The 14897-nt window shown below is 50.9% G+C and overlaps 1 protein-coding gene and 1 pseudogene across 1 annotated transcript; both read left to right on the forward strand.

The window, feature by feature from the left end:
- The first annotated feature begins 1290 nt into the window (after positions 1-1290).
- LOC119349847 lies at positions 1291-1983 on the forward strand (annotated as a pseudogene).
- Positions 1984-2586: 603 nt separating this feature from the next.
- On the forward strand, positions 2587-4527 carry LOC119349845 (receptor-like protein 53). The gene has a single exon (XM_037617937.1). The coding sequence runs from the start codon at positions 2875-2877 to the stop codon at positions 4276-4278; it is 1404 nt and encodes a 467-aa protein (XP_037473834.1). The 5' UTR covers positions 2587-2874; the 3' UTR covers positions 4279-4527.
- The last annotated feature ends 10370 nt before the right edge of the window (positions 4528-14897 follow it).

Genomic DNA, 14897 nt, shown 5'->3' on the forward strand with positions numbered 1-14897 from the left:
CCAAAGTCAGTTTGGCCTAGATGCCAGTCCGAGTAGGATCACACCTGACTCGTGGAGTCGGATCCAACCTCTCACGTTCCTTCCCTTAAGCGCGCGACCCCTTAGGTTCTCGTTCACTTGGTCGCGAGTCAGATCATATCTGGTTCGTCTAGTCGGTAGCGGCCTCTAGCAAAGCATGCTGACTCCAAGTGTCTGATGAAGTTGGTTAGACGAACCTGTACATCACATTTCTGTTTCCTTTTCCACACAATATATGTTGTCAGACTCAAGGCGGGACTGTCATCCTTGTGCTAGCCCAATCTCTTTCTCATTCCAGTGATGCCGACCACTAACCGGATTATCTCATAATCCTAATCGCATGGCCATGCTTATCTTGGTCGGATCACACGAGGGGCCCAGAGTATATCTCTCCTGGTCGGAGGGGCAAATCCCATCTTGCTCGACCATGTCTCGTAGCATGGGTCTGGACAAGTCCGAAACCTACCTTTGTAACTACCGAGTCACGGGGTAGCGTTTGGTTGGCCCAAAGCAAGTCTGTCACCATCCCGACTACATGTGCCAGCTCAGGTCTTAGGACATAGAACGTATGTTGTACTAGAGATTCACAAATGACATATCGCTGCGTCTAATAGTCGAGCCTGCCCGTCTCATATCGGCACTAATATAAGTGTTTGAGTCAATAAGATTCTTTAAAGAAAAACTTAATTAGATTCTCTTTAGTCAATAAGATACTCTTTTCTGAAAATGGTGGAATGGGTCACGAGGAGCATTTGAGTCAATAAGATTCTCTTTTATGAAAATGATGGAATTGGGCGTGAGAAGGATTTCACCAGGCCTTTGCATCAAGCAATGCACATAACCATAGCAACGCGCTAGAATTGAATCCTTTTCCCCGGCTTATAATCATACTACTCCCTCCGTCCAGAAATACTCGTTGAAGGAATGGATGTATCTAGATGTATTTTAGTTCTAGATACATTCATTTTTATGCATTTTTTCGACAAGTATTTCCGGATGGAGGGAGTACTTGACAGTAGGTTCATCCCCGTAGAAAGAAACTGGATTTGCGTTGTCGTTCTGGGCCAGTTTGTGTAGTATGATTAATGGACGTCTCAGGTCTTCCCGGCCGGTCAACAGGAGAGTGACGGACCGATAGTCACAGCTCTAACTCATTGGCCCAGCTAGTGCGTGTGTACAGGCCACCCATTCGAATTTCGAACATGTGGTAGCCGATAGCTCCCTACAAGATAAGGCACAGACACTTCATTCGGTCGAAATTGTATCCAGACCTGACCGCCATGTTCTCGTCCATGCCTCCACACACAAACCGAGCCCAGAGTAACCCAATGGTTGCAGCTAGCTTCCTCTTGCTAATCATCATCCTAGCTACAGCCACCGGCAGCACCTCCGTCGATGGCGCGAGCGGAAGATCCAACAGGAGCTGCATCCCGGCTGAGAGGGCCGCGCTGCTCTCCTTCAAGGCCGGCATCACAGGCGACCCACAGAATCGCCTCGTCTCATGGCACATGACTGCTGCCGGTGGAGTAGCATCACCTGCAGCCGCCGGACAGGCCATGTCGTCAAGCTCGACCTTGGCAACAATGATCCAGTTTCAATCGAGGATGATTTCTTTGGTCGCGGTGACCCTAGAAACCACTCGTTGCATGGACAGGTATCTTCTTCTCTGCTGGCTCTCAAACATCTCAAGCATCTCGACCTCAGCTTCAATACTCTTCTCGGAGATGCCGTGGCCATCCCGGGATTCCTGGGATCTCTCCAGAGTTTGACTTATCTCAACCTCTCTTTCATGGGGTTTTCATGGTCTAGTGCCTCCTCAGCTAGGCAACCTCTCTAGACTGGTACAACTTGATATACATGGCTACATCAGCCGCACTCCTCTATACTCAAAGGACGTTTCTTGGTTAGCCCGTCTCCGCTCACTAGAGCATCTTAACATGGGTTTGGTCGACCTTAGTGGAGTCGTTGATTGGGTCCACACGGTCAACGCTCTTCCCAATTTGACTGTACTGATTCTCCATTTGTGTCGGCTTAACAAGACTAGTTCTCCCTCATCATTTCAACAACACAACCTTACGGTTCTTCAGGAGCTTGACCTCTCTTATAACTCTTTAAACAGTCCGGCTGCAGCCAACTGGTTCTGGGGTGTAACTACCCTCAAGAGTCTACTCTTATTCAATTGTCAATTATCAGGCACACTTCCTGACAAGCTGGGAAACTTGACTTTGTTAGAGACCTTTGACATTTCTCAAAACTACATCAAGGGGATGATACCAGCAACACTGCAAAATATGTGTACCTAAGGTCTCTAGATCTCAGCCACAACATCATCGACACAGACATTGCAAATGTGATAGACAGGATACCCAATTGTTCCCGGAATAGTTTGCAAGAGCTCATTTTGTTTGGTGCCAGCCTCACGGGTACGACATACAATTTGTGTCAACCCTTCCTAGCTTAAACACTCTCGATGTCCGTTTCAACCAGCTGAGCGGTTCGGTGCCTGTGGAGATTGGCGCGCTCAAGTATTTGACTGGCTTGTACCTTGGAAACAACAACTTGAGTGGTGTGATAACACAAGAACATTTTGCCGGCATGATGAATTTAACGTCCATTGACGTATCTTATAATAGTTTGGAACTCATTATTGACTCCCATTGGGTGCCTCCGTTCAACTTGGACTCCGTTTTCATCTTGTCATTTGGGTCCCCAGTTTCCTAAATGGTTTCGATGGATGAAGGGCATTGTCCACCTTGATGTTTCCAACACAGGTCTTGTTGGTAGGATCCCACATTGGTTTTGGACTATCTTTTCTGAAGCTAAATCTTTGGATACTTACCAGTAAATCTGGAGTTCATGTCACTGTTTCGTCTTTCAATGCAGTCAAATATGCTAACTGGTTTGATTCCCAAGTTACCAAGAACAATTGTGGTGTTGGACATATCCAGAAACTCTTTAAGTGGGTTTGTGTCAGATTTCCAAGCTCCACAGCTGCAGGTCGCGGTCTTGTTTTCCAATTCTATATCTGGGACTTTGCCAACATCACTTTGTCGATTGCCAAAATTGCGGGTCTTAGATCTTTCAAACAATTTACTTTCAAATGGACTTCCTCCGTGTGGCCGAAAAGAGCTGAAACAACAAAACCCGTCTAACAGCAACAATTCTTTAAGACCCAATTCAATGAGTTCTTTCAGTTTGAAAATCACTACTCTTCTTCTAAGCAACAACAATCTTTCAGGTGGCTTTCCTTTGTTCCTACGACAATGTCCAAGTCTTGTTTTCCTCGATCTAACTAAAAACAGATTCACCGGAGAGTTACCTGGATGGATTAGTGGTGTCATGCCTGGTTTGGTTATGCTACGGTTAAGATCGAATAACTTTTCTGGTCACATCCCAATTGAAATAATGGAACTCCATGATGTCCGTATTCTGGATCTATCCAATAATAAATTTTCTGGGGCCATACCACGATATCTGGAAAAGTTAAAAGCTTTGACTGGCATTGCTAATAATAGAACATTTCATAATCCTTTCGAAGAAGGATACGAAGAAAAGTATGCATTCATGCTTGCCGGGCTATCTAATGATAGCTTTTCGATGGTGATAAAAGGGCAAGTACTTGAGTACAGGGAGAATACTATATATTTGATGAGTATTGATTTATCTTGCAACCGTTTAACTGGAGAAATCCCAGAGGAGATAAGCTCCCTTGCGGGTCTCATAAGTTTGAATTTATCATCAAACTTTCTGAGTGGAAATATCCCGTATAAGATTGGTAACCTTCGATCACTGGAGTCTCTTGACTTGTCAAAGAACAAACTTGGTGGTGAAATCCCTCAAGGCTTATCAGATTTGACATACTTGAGCTATCTAAACTTGTCATACAACAATCTGTCAGGAAGAATACCATCAGGGCATCAACTCGACATCCTCAAAACAGATGATCCAGCTTCTATTTACATTGGTAATCCGGGTCTATGTGGACGTCCAATTCAAAGGCAATGTCCTGGTCCTTCAGGAGATCTGCCAAGTAACGGAGATTCAGCAAGATGGGTTGAAGATGACTTGTCTCCAATGGATGTTCTTCTAGGATTAATTATTGGTTTTGTGGCGGGTGCTTGGTTGGTATTTTGTGGGCTTCTCTTCATGAAGAGATGGAGGTATGCTTATTTCGGGTTAGTCGACAAGCTATATGACAGGTCGTATGTCATTTCTGTTGTTACTTGGAGAAAATGGTTAGGGAACACGGGTGTAAATTAAGCAAGAGCTACATGGGTTGGCTGCTCTATACACAAAGATACCACTGCTCGAATAAGGGGGCTGAAGAACATTTTGCTATGTTGTATTGTCATTCAGAATATCACAGTACGAATTACTCTAGACTTTAAAGTATCTCAGATTCTCAGTACCACCGGGCTAGTTGTGCATGCCTTGTGGTCCCGTTGCTGATAAAATAAATGTATATATGCTGCTATCTCATAATCATTAATTGTGTATTATTTGGAATTATTTGGGTTTCTTATGCTGCCTGATGCCGTGATGCGCAAGGCCCTGTTGCCAGATGTACGTCTGGTTTGGATCATGAGATTTATGAACTGATTTCACTAAAGTGTGCTTTTATTACTTCCCATGAAACATATTCTCATTCTCATATGCGCACAATTTCTGGTTAGGATGGCATTTGGTAAAAACAAAAGTTCAATATTTGAATGAATTGTTTTTCTATTTGTCATTTCGTATTGGTGATGGACATTGTGTATTTGATCTTCACTGGGTCGATTCTGGGACGGGGCTAGAGCAAATGATTAATAGCCAAATGTTGTGATGGACGTGTTAGCTTACATCATGGCGATGAATGTTATACTTATAAACAAACGGGTCTGGACAATGTTATAAACACCTGTGTGCCATTATCAAAACAGAACAAGATTGTCGAGTAGAATCTCATCCAGTACAGACAGACGGACAGATGTGTACAATCTCGTTGGTATTCAGATTTCAGACTCGTTCATTCGCTTCGACGTCCTTGTTTCTTATGTACAAATTTGGCACCCGAAAAAATCTTCGTTGTGGATGACATTCTTTATCGTTCGGGCATAAGCCGATCGTGACCTGGCTTAGCTCAGTGTAAGCCGAGTATCCACCAAAAAACACATGGCAACTGCAGGGCCCTCGGCATAGAGCAGAGTAAGCCGAGTACAGCTCAAAAAAAGAACAACGTTTAAAAGCAGTCAGATGATTTGTCGCGTTTGTCAGCCGCATCCGGCGCCCCCAGATCCCAACACAGTCGTGTGGCGCCGAGCGCCTCTGTGTCCCCCATCGTGAAGGTATCCCACCTTCGTCAGTTCGTACCTGTAGTACGTAGCTACCTTGACTTCTTCAGTTTTCAGCTCGTGACTATAGTTCATGACCTGATTGAAGGTAGCCCAAGGGGCCGTCTGATCATCAGTCCATACCTTTCTCGATTGGTACAGATAGTTCTGAGTGATGATGGTGGGTGTTGGTTTTAATTTGGTACTAGCAAGCTCATGGAGTCAAGGTTGCTTTGGATGTGATGCGCTGCTACCACCTTCGAAGTATGCCATCACAGCATCACCGGAGCAGCCGAGCCGCTGTAGCCGCCTTGCTGCAACCGTCGAAACACGCCGCCGCACCATCATCGAAGCAACCATGACCATTGTTACAACATTGTTGCGTACGTGAAACACGCCATTGTAGCATCGTTGAAGTAGCCGGGCCTCCGTCTGATGCTACGATTGTCAAAGCACGACGTCACAACATCGCCACGACTGTTCAAAGCTTGCCGTCGCAGCGGCATCGCGGCCATCGAAGCAAACCATGGGCATTCGAAGCATGTCGCCGCGCCATCGCCGTAGCCGCTGCAGCACGCCTTGTAGCATCGCCGCAGCCACCGAAGCCCGCATGAGTTCGAAGCATGTCGTCACACCATCGCCGGGGCCGTCGCAGCACACCTCATAGCATCGAAGCGGCTGGGTGTCGCAAAGGCTGCCGTCCAGCGTCACAACACTGCCTCGCGGCCTCGCCTCACAGTGACGCCCTTAGTAGCCAGCCGACCCTCGCAGCATCATTGTTTCGGGCTCTCGGCTTACAGTGCATCAGCCCTTGTACACAGCAGCCACAACGCCATTGGTCTTTGAAGCAACTCATGTCTGCTACAACAGCGGCTGTGATTTCACTTCCAAAGCAGCACGCCGGGTCATGTCGCTGCAGGTCGGACAACAATGCTTCAAGGGCCTCCTCCAATGCTGATGCAAGGACGGTTCTGGAAAAGACTGACGACGCGAAGGGTGTTGTGTTGCCGCATGCAACGCCATGGGGGATGTTGCGTTGGTGGCATGGGATGCTGGAGTTGCTCCTAGCTCCCTTCTTCCTGTCGGTTGTTTCTCACACAACACACAAGAGCAATGCAAGTAAAGGCATCTTCAACGTCCACTTTCAAACTGTCTGCATATGTCCGGATCATGTGGTCCGGGCGTGTTGTGCCATCCAACGCAGGCCTATATTGGTCCGCCGGACGGTCCGGATGCAGTTTCTCCTTGAAACCAGACAGACTAGGGGGTATTTGTAGGCATCCGAACCACTGCCATGCCCGTTCCTGACCACCCTGACCCACAAGAAAATTCCACCCACCTCAACTATGTTTTCCATCGGATGCCCTTGCCCCGCCGCATTCATGCACACCCAGAGCATGCACCTGCTGGCATTGATGCCCGTAATTTGACCGGACGGAAAGGCGGCGCGGATGGACACGACCTCTCGAACGTCACCGCTTCAGCGCGGACACCGCGTCCTGAGAAACCAAGTCCGGCCGCTGCGCCACATTGAAGCGGGTTGGCCGCCCCTTCGCCTAGCCTGGCACGAAGCACAAAGCCGCACTCCCCCTCCCCGATCACCGTCTTCCTCCTCCTTGCCGTCACCTCGCCGAGCCCAGCGGCGATGCCGAAGTCCTGGTTCTCCGCGCCGGTGGATGTTCCTCTTCAAGCGGATTGTGGTGCCGTCACCCTCGCTCTCCGGGACGATCTGCATCCACGGCGGCGGGCTCCTCTGGCGACTAGGAGGACCAGCCACAGCAACGGCCCCGTCTACTCTCGGAGGCAGCTCTGGTGGATGAAGAATTCGTCTGTTAGATGAAGATCATGATAGAGCGTTCGCTCCGTCAGATGGGCTCGGCCCCACCATCACTGGCGCACATGAAGGAGGAGCCACCATCCCCGCCGCGCGTTGGCGTGAAGAAAGAACCGGCATTCCCACTTCAGCAGGTGAAGGACGAGCCGACCGGCGTCCTGGCTGCGCTACCTCGGCCTCCACATTGGCTGCTGTGTGGAGGAGCCGACGTACCCCCAATGCCTCCGTCGCATGAAGGATGAGCCGGCGTCGTCCCCGCCGCACAACCACTACATGCGGATCGACGGGCCCTCGTCGCGACCATGGTGTTAGCGCCACCGGATAAAGGAGGAGCTGGCACTACGATCATGAAGGCGACTGGCTGCATTCTCCACTACCTTGAAGGAGGCAGTTAAGGTGGTGCCTCCGGCTCTCAGACCAGTGGTATCTGAGGCTAAGTGCCCCCTCTCAATTTTTTTTAGAAAAGAAGGAAGACCCTCGGCCTCTGCATCTCGACGATGCATGCAGCCACTTTATTAATTATTCACACAAGACCTTACAAAGTAATACAACAGTAAGACTAAAACTACCGTCTAGGCAACATCTGTCGCTACTCCTATCAGGTTGATGAAGGGATGCTGATAGTCTGGGCCTAATACCAAACAGACCTTGCAGCCAAACCTAACATCTAAGACCTGAGATCCCAACTAGGACGCCTGCCGGGTATGGGGCACCCACCAGTACGTCGCACTCCTCAACCAGGACGTCTGCCGGGTATGAGGCCGCCGCAGCCACCTGCCGCCAATACATCTTTAGAGTTGTACTGCTGCATCTACCTTGCCCGGTCTAGCTGTCCTCGACGCCAGACATCGTCACCCTCCTGTGCGAGTCCATCATTGCACATCAGATGCCTTATCTCCAGAGCGCCAATGCCATCGAGATCTGTCACCATCAATGTGCATGATGAAGCACCGCTCCACCAAAGACGTCGTCCACTGGTCCCTCGAGCCCGCGTACACCTCCAAGAAAGACGCCCCCAAGGGGGAAACAACACAAACGCACCATCATCTTCTGATCTATCGTTCTAGGGTTTCCCCCGGAGGTAGCCAGTGGCGGAGCTAGAATTCAAGAACAGGGTGGTCCGCCATAAAAAAATTGATAAGATTTTTTTTTGCGAGAAATTGATAAGAAATGTGATATAGGAGTATGAATGATCTAACCAATTATCAATGTCACATAAAAATAGATCAATATGGTCTTACAAGCACACTAAAATCTCAATAAAGCTATTAGTCGCAGAAATGATGCGCAAAACTATGTTGTTGGTCGGTTCATCTACTGGATAGCTAGCATAACACATCAAACAAAAAAAAACTAAATCAGAAATTGGGGGAAATTTGGTATTTGAGACCTTAAATCAGGCTCACTTGCTGAGTTGCTCTCGGCGGACTGGGGTACTAGGCAGCTGCTGCCGGCTTTGCAGGGGCGTCAGGCGGCCGGGGGCAGGGGTGCAGCCGTGCTGGGCAGGGGCACACGCAGCTCGCAGGGGGGAGAGGAGAGGCGGCAGGGGGGGAACCTCCTCGGCGGCTGGGCGTCGGCCGGTGACCGGCGAGGGCATCTGGACTAGGCTCTGCGAGGCAAGAGAGGCTCTGCGACTGGGAGGGCATCTGGACTAGGGACGAGGCCGCTCCGCGGCTGGTTCTGCGACTCATGCAGTCCGTTGCACGATTGTAGATGAGGGCGTCGCTGTGGGCTGTGGCTACAATCGCGTCAACATGTAAGTGTTTTGGACCATTATCTTCTTTTTATCTGGCCCATTCAGTGATCATGTGGGCTGACCGAAAATCCCAGGGTGGGCCGCACCCTGGCCACCCTGCAACTCCGTCCCTGAAGGTAGCAGATCGTAGTTTAGAATTTCTCCACGACGATGCCTTCAAGAAGGGAATGACACCGTAGAGCGCCGCCACCGCCGGCTTTGGCACCTAGCCAAGAGCAGGTTTCCACCCAGATCTGTTTGAAAAACTCCTTCCGCTTCTTGCATGAAACCGTCGCCTTCTCTGTCGAAGACTAGACAAGGGTCCAACGGTCGCCGTCAGATCCATGTAGCCAGTACTGGAAGATGATGACAGTCTTCCTGTACCGGAGCTAGCACGAACCGAAGCAGATCGAGTCGGAGACGATGATGCCCCTGGATCTTCAGCGGACCAGCGAGCCGCCGGCCTCGCCGCATCCAGATCGCCGGCCACGCCGGGCTGCAGCCACCCCCCCGCGCCGTCCGGGTCGGAGAGGGAGCCGCCGACCGCGCACAGGGGCCACCGCCGCCTGCACATGCCGGAGCGCCGCCGCGAGCCCAGCGCCCACCACCGCCTGCCGAGGCCCGCCGCCGCGCACCCCACACCCCGCCGCCGTTCGCCGAGTTCTGCCACCTCGCGCCCAACCGCGAGCACTGCAGGACACCGCCGCCTGCCGCCTAGATTCGCCGCCCGCGGAGAAAGAGGAGTCGGGAGAGGAAATCCCCACGCCGCCGCCATCTGCCACGCAGGTTTCACCCGGTGGCATCACCCGGCGGCGCGCGCGAGGAGGGGAGGAGGAGAGGGCGGCAGCGGCGCCTAGGGTTGAAGGGCCCCCGAGTCGCAAATTCCTTGACAAGTTATTCAATCGGAGTGATCTGCCATGGGTGCACATTCTGCCGGCAAGACTTCCGTGTTGTGGAAGGACGACCGGCCAACGAACTGGGGTCCTCTCTCTGATTCCCACCGGAAAGCTTTTTCTTTTGCGTCTGAGAGGATGTCTCGGTCCGTGACTTTCTACGTGCAGAATCCCTAAATGATAACTTTCATTTAGCCCTTTCCATCCAAGCAAGAGAAGAAGTGAGATCGATGCAAACGCTTACTGCTGAACAGCAGCTTCACACACATTGTAATGACAACTGGATATTAACCTGGGGATCCAAGTTCTCCTCGGCAAGATGCTATAAATTCTTATCCAGAAGAATGTCAGTTGTGCTCTCTGTCAACATCAACAAGAAGAAACACCCGAACACTTCATTTTCAGATGCCCCCTTTGCTGTTGACTACTGAACTTCACTGTAGATAATGTGGGAGAAGTCCGACTGCCGATTTCACCTGCAAAACCTCCTGATCTAAGCCTATGTTCATGGAAGCATTCACCACTGCTGCAGCTGTTTGGAGCGTTTGGAGAGAACATAACAATCTCATTTATGGACGACCCAGCTGCTTGAAGCATGTGGCGTCATCACTGCATGGCCCAGCTGCAAACTTCAGATGGGTTGCTGCCTGTGCAGCCTCCGCATGTAAGCTCCCCCGGACCTAGGGCAAGTCTGATGGGAACTCCGGTGTCATTGGAAGCTACCCACTGATGACAGATTCAGTGCCAACTACTCCCTCAGCAAACTAATATAAGACCGTTTAGATCCCAAGTGCCAACCTAATTCAGACACCTATACCAAGGTTGGAAACAGTTGGACTAATCATTGGCATTGTAGCAGCAAGGATGGAGGCTACACCATATGGATGTCGAGTGCGCGTTTCTGAATGGTGAGCCAGCTGAGTAAGTATATGTCTCCCAACCACCCGGATTAAAGATCGAGAGACAAGACAGTAAAGTGCTCAGACCGAAGAAGTCCCTGTATGCTTTGCGTCAAGAATCTCGAGCGTGGAATTTCCAAGCTTGATTGAACTCTTGTTGCTCTCGGTTTTGAATGGAAACCCCTTGAGCATTCAGTTTTTTTTTTGATTCAACATTTTTGGTGTTGCTAAATGTGCATACCGCACATGGCTCCGCCACGACACAAGCTGGGTCAAACAGCTCGTGTGTCGTTGGGTGCGCACCTTGAGCATTCAGTTTATAGTGCAGGAAGGTTGCTGTGTGCATGTCGATGATCTGCTGATTGATAGTAGCACCCTTGAAGCAATCAAGCATTCAAAGTGGAGATGAAGCACCCGTCCAGAATGAGTGACCTTGGACTGTTAAGCCATTACCTGGGTATTGAGGAACGACAGGATGCTAATTCCATCACTCTTAGTCACTCAGCCCATGCGCTGAGGATCCATGGATGGTGGACTGAAAGTTAGCAAAAAAATCCAGAACCCACCAGCTTATGCTACTATGTACCGGAGCATGACCTATTAATTCTGTAGGCATTGTAAGTTGGTTCATGGAGAAGCCAACTACTGAACATATGGCAGCAGTAAAGCAGCATATTCTGAGATATGTCAGTCTGCCACTTTACCAAGAGCTGAAGCTGAATATACAGGACTGAAGCTGCACGGGCACAACGACAGTGATTTTGCCAGAGACCTTGATGATAGAAAGAATACCTCAGGTGTGTTTTTTTTTTTACCTTGGAGAAAGTTTGATTTCTCGGGCTTCTCAGAAACAGAGGATCCTCTTGCGAGGCCGAATGTATTGCCGCGGCGGCGAGTGCAGCATGCATGCCAAGGCGTGTGGTTGGGGAGATTGTTAGCTGATCTTCTGATGTATAAGGAGAGGTGGTGCAGATTGTAAGCCTCAAGGTTGATAAGCAGTCATCAATTCAGATAAGCAGGCACCCTGTTCATCATGAGGGCAGCAAGCAAGCATATTGACACTACATTCGAGAGTGCGTTGAGAACAAGCTCGTCGCAGTGGAACACATCAGTACCGAGAATCAGCTTGCTGACATCCCGATGAAGATGAAGTTCCCGGAGCGCATGGGTGTTGAGTCGTTAGATGTGTATAGCCCTTTTCAGTTTATCCCCATTGTATAATGGGTCTCTTGCACTTTACCCTATACATATATATGTATTGGCCTTTGGCCCTCCTGTCAATGCAGTTGCTATTTATCCAACATGGTATCAAATGCCAGGCTAGTTCCTTTCTCCCGCACGATGCAACTCCTTGTGTTCCCCGTCTCCGGCCGCAGCCATCTCCGGCCATCTCCTCTGGTCGCCGCTCTCTCCGGCCATCTCCGTCTCTGGCTGCAGCCACCACCAGCCCATCCCACTGCTCTCCTTCCTCGTCGGCCCGCTCGGTCGCCGTCGCCGCGGCCAGGCTCATCCGGCCGCCGCCTCCTTCGGCCCGCTCGGTCGCCGTCGCCGCGGCCAGGCTCATCCGGCCGCCGCCTCCTTCGGCCCGCTCGGTCGCCGTCGTGGCCTGGCTCGGATCCGGCCGTCGCCCTCGCTGCTGCCCCAGTTCCGCCCCGGTCTCCTCAGGTCCGTCCGGCCGCCCCCGTCCGCCTCCGTCCGCCTCCTGCGCCCCCAGCTGCTGTCCGGCCGGCCGACTCTCTCTTTTCCTGGCCGGATCTGAGCGAGCGTGTGCTGCTCCTCGCCTGCCAGAGCGAGCGTGTGTACGAGCGCGCGAGCGGAGGCTCGTTTTCCTCCCGATCCAGATTGGGTCGTCCTGTGCCCGTTGACTCAAAAAAAGGAAGAAAAAGAAGAGGGATATCTCAGTATGTCATCTTCGGGCTATGTGGCTGTTCCTCGCTGCTCGGTGATCTTTGATGGCACCAACTATGCTGAGTTTGTGGATTTCATGCGTATCCATATGCGCGGCCTTCTGCTGTGGGGCGTTCTTTCTGGTGAGGTATCCTGCCCGCCCTGCCCTGTTGCTCCGGTTGCTCCTGTGTCGCCGGTACAGCCCGATGCTTGCTGATGATGCTTCTCAGGCTGATCGGGATGCAACCAAGGCTCTTGACGATGCTGTAGTTGATGCTTATGATCAGCAGGTATCTGCATATTCTGATGCTTTCTCTGTCTACCGGGATGATCTGTCTGCTTACACACAGTGGTGCAATGATGATGCTCGAGCTGCTGCTGTTCTCACAGCGAGTGTTCTCCCTCAGTTTGCTTCAGAGTTCATGGGTCTCAGCACTGTTGCAGCAATGTGGTCCTATCTTTGTCAGAGCTATCAGCCCTCTGGCGATGCTCTCTACCTCTCTGTGGTGCGTCAGGAGCATGCTCTTTAGCAGGGTGACTCATCTGTTGATGAGTTCTTTTCACAGAGCTCTGCCATCTTGCGTTAGCTTGACTCACTGAGGACAATTGTTTGTGGAACTTGCCGTTGCTATCAGACTACGCGGTCTGACTTGGAGTTTCAGAGGGTTCATGAGTTCTTATCTTGTCTCTGCTCTAAGTTTGAACCCAGACGTGCTCACTTGCTTGCTCGTGGTCGTGTTACTGTCTCAGAGGTGCTTGCCGAGCTTCGTGCTAAGGAGACTCGCCTTCGCTCTGCTGGTTTGCTGCTGGTCCCGTCTGTGCTGGCTGCTCGGGCTCCCCTGTCGTCTGCTCGCCTTACTGTTCCGCCGCTCCTGCCTACTCCTCCAGGGGGGTGAGCCGTCGTCCTTATGCTGAGAAGGGCACATCGCGCCGTGACACCGTCTGTGGTTACTGCTCCCGGCCAGGTCACCCAGAGTCTGATTGTCGCTAGAAGAAGCGAGACCAGAGGCGCTCCTACTCCAGCGGGCCTCCTGTGTCTTCCTCGACTCCGTCACTCACTAACCAGGACATTGTTCTCCTCAAGCGTCTTCTTGCTTCCTCAGGCTCCTCGTCGACTGGCTCTGTTGCTGCTGCGACTGTATCCTCCTCCTCACCATCACAGGCATCTACACAGTCAGGTACATCTTCGTGGGTTCTGGATTCTGGAGCCTCCTTTCATATGTCTTCTGATTCTTCCGCGTTGTTTTCTCTTCGACCTCTTGATTCGCCTGTTAATGTTCTTACTGCCGATGGCACATCTCTTCCTGTTGCTAGTCGTGGTATTCTTTCCACTTCATCTTTTTCTGTTCCGAGTGTTTCACATGTTCCCCGCCTTACCATTAATCTTTTTTCCGCTGCCCAACTCACTGATTCTGGTTGTCGTGTCATTCTTGATACCGACTCTTGCTCCATTCAGGATCGTCGCACCAAGGCTTTGGTTGGTGCTGGCCCCCGGCGCCGTGAGTCAGAGGGCCTTTGGGAGGTTGACTGGCTTTGTGTTCCTTCCGCTGCCACCACTTCTGCCAGCTCTCATGCTCTTGCTGCCTCTTCGTCTGCGTCCTTCCAGCAGTGGCATCATCGACTTGGTCACATCTGTGGTTCTCGCTTATCTTCCTTACTTCATCAGGGCCTCTTAGGGTCTGTATCTGGAGATGTCTCCTTACATTGTAATGGTTGCAGACTTGGCAAACAGACTCAGTTACCTTATCCTACTAGTGAGTCTGTATCTCAGCATCCTTTTGACTTAGTTCATTCTGATGTCTGGGATCCTGCTCCCTTTGATTCGAAAGGTGGTCATCACTACTATGTTTTGTTTATTGATGATTTCTCTCGCTACACTTGGCTCTACTTCATGAAATCTCGTAGCGAGGTTCTCCCTATATACAAATGTTTTGCTGCCATGGTTCACACCCAGTTTGCCACGCCCATTCGTACTTTTCGCGCTGACTCTGCTGGAGAGTATATCTCTCAGCTGCTGCATGGTTTTCTCGCGGAACAGGGTACTCTTACCCAGTTCTCCTGTCCTGGTGCTCATGCTCAGAATGGCGTTGCCGAGCGAAAGCATCGTCATTTTCTTGAGACGGCTCGTGCTCTGATGATTGCTGCTTCCCTTCCACCCCACTTTTGGGCTGAGGCTATTTCCGTATCCACCTATCTCATCAACGTTCAACCATCGACTGCTCTGCAGGGTGGCATTCCTATGGAGTGTCTCACTGGTCGCTCTCCTGGCTACTCAGCTCTTTGTATGTTTGGATGCGTCTGCTATGTTCTTCTTGCCCC

This window comes from Triticum dicoccoides, chromosome 1B (genome assembly GCF_002162155.2).
Source record: "Triticum dicoccoides isolate Atlit2015 ecotype Zavitan chromosome 1B, WEW_v2.0, whole genome shotgun sequence".
In the NCBI taxonomy this organism is placed as follows: domain Eukaryota; kingdom Viridiplantae; phylum Streptophyta; class Magnoliopsida; order Poales; family Poaceae; genus Triticum; species Triticum dicoccoides.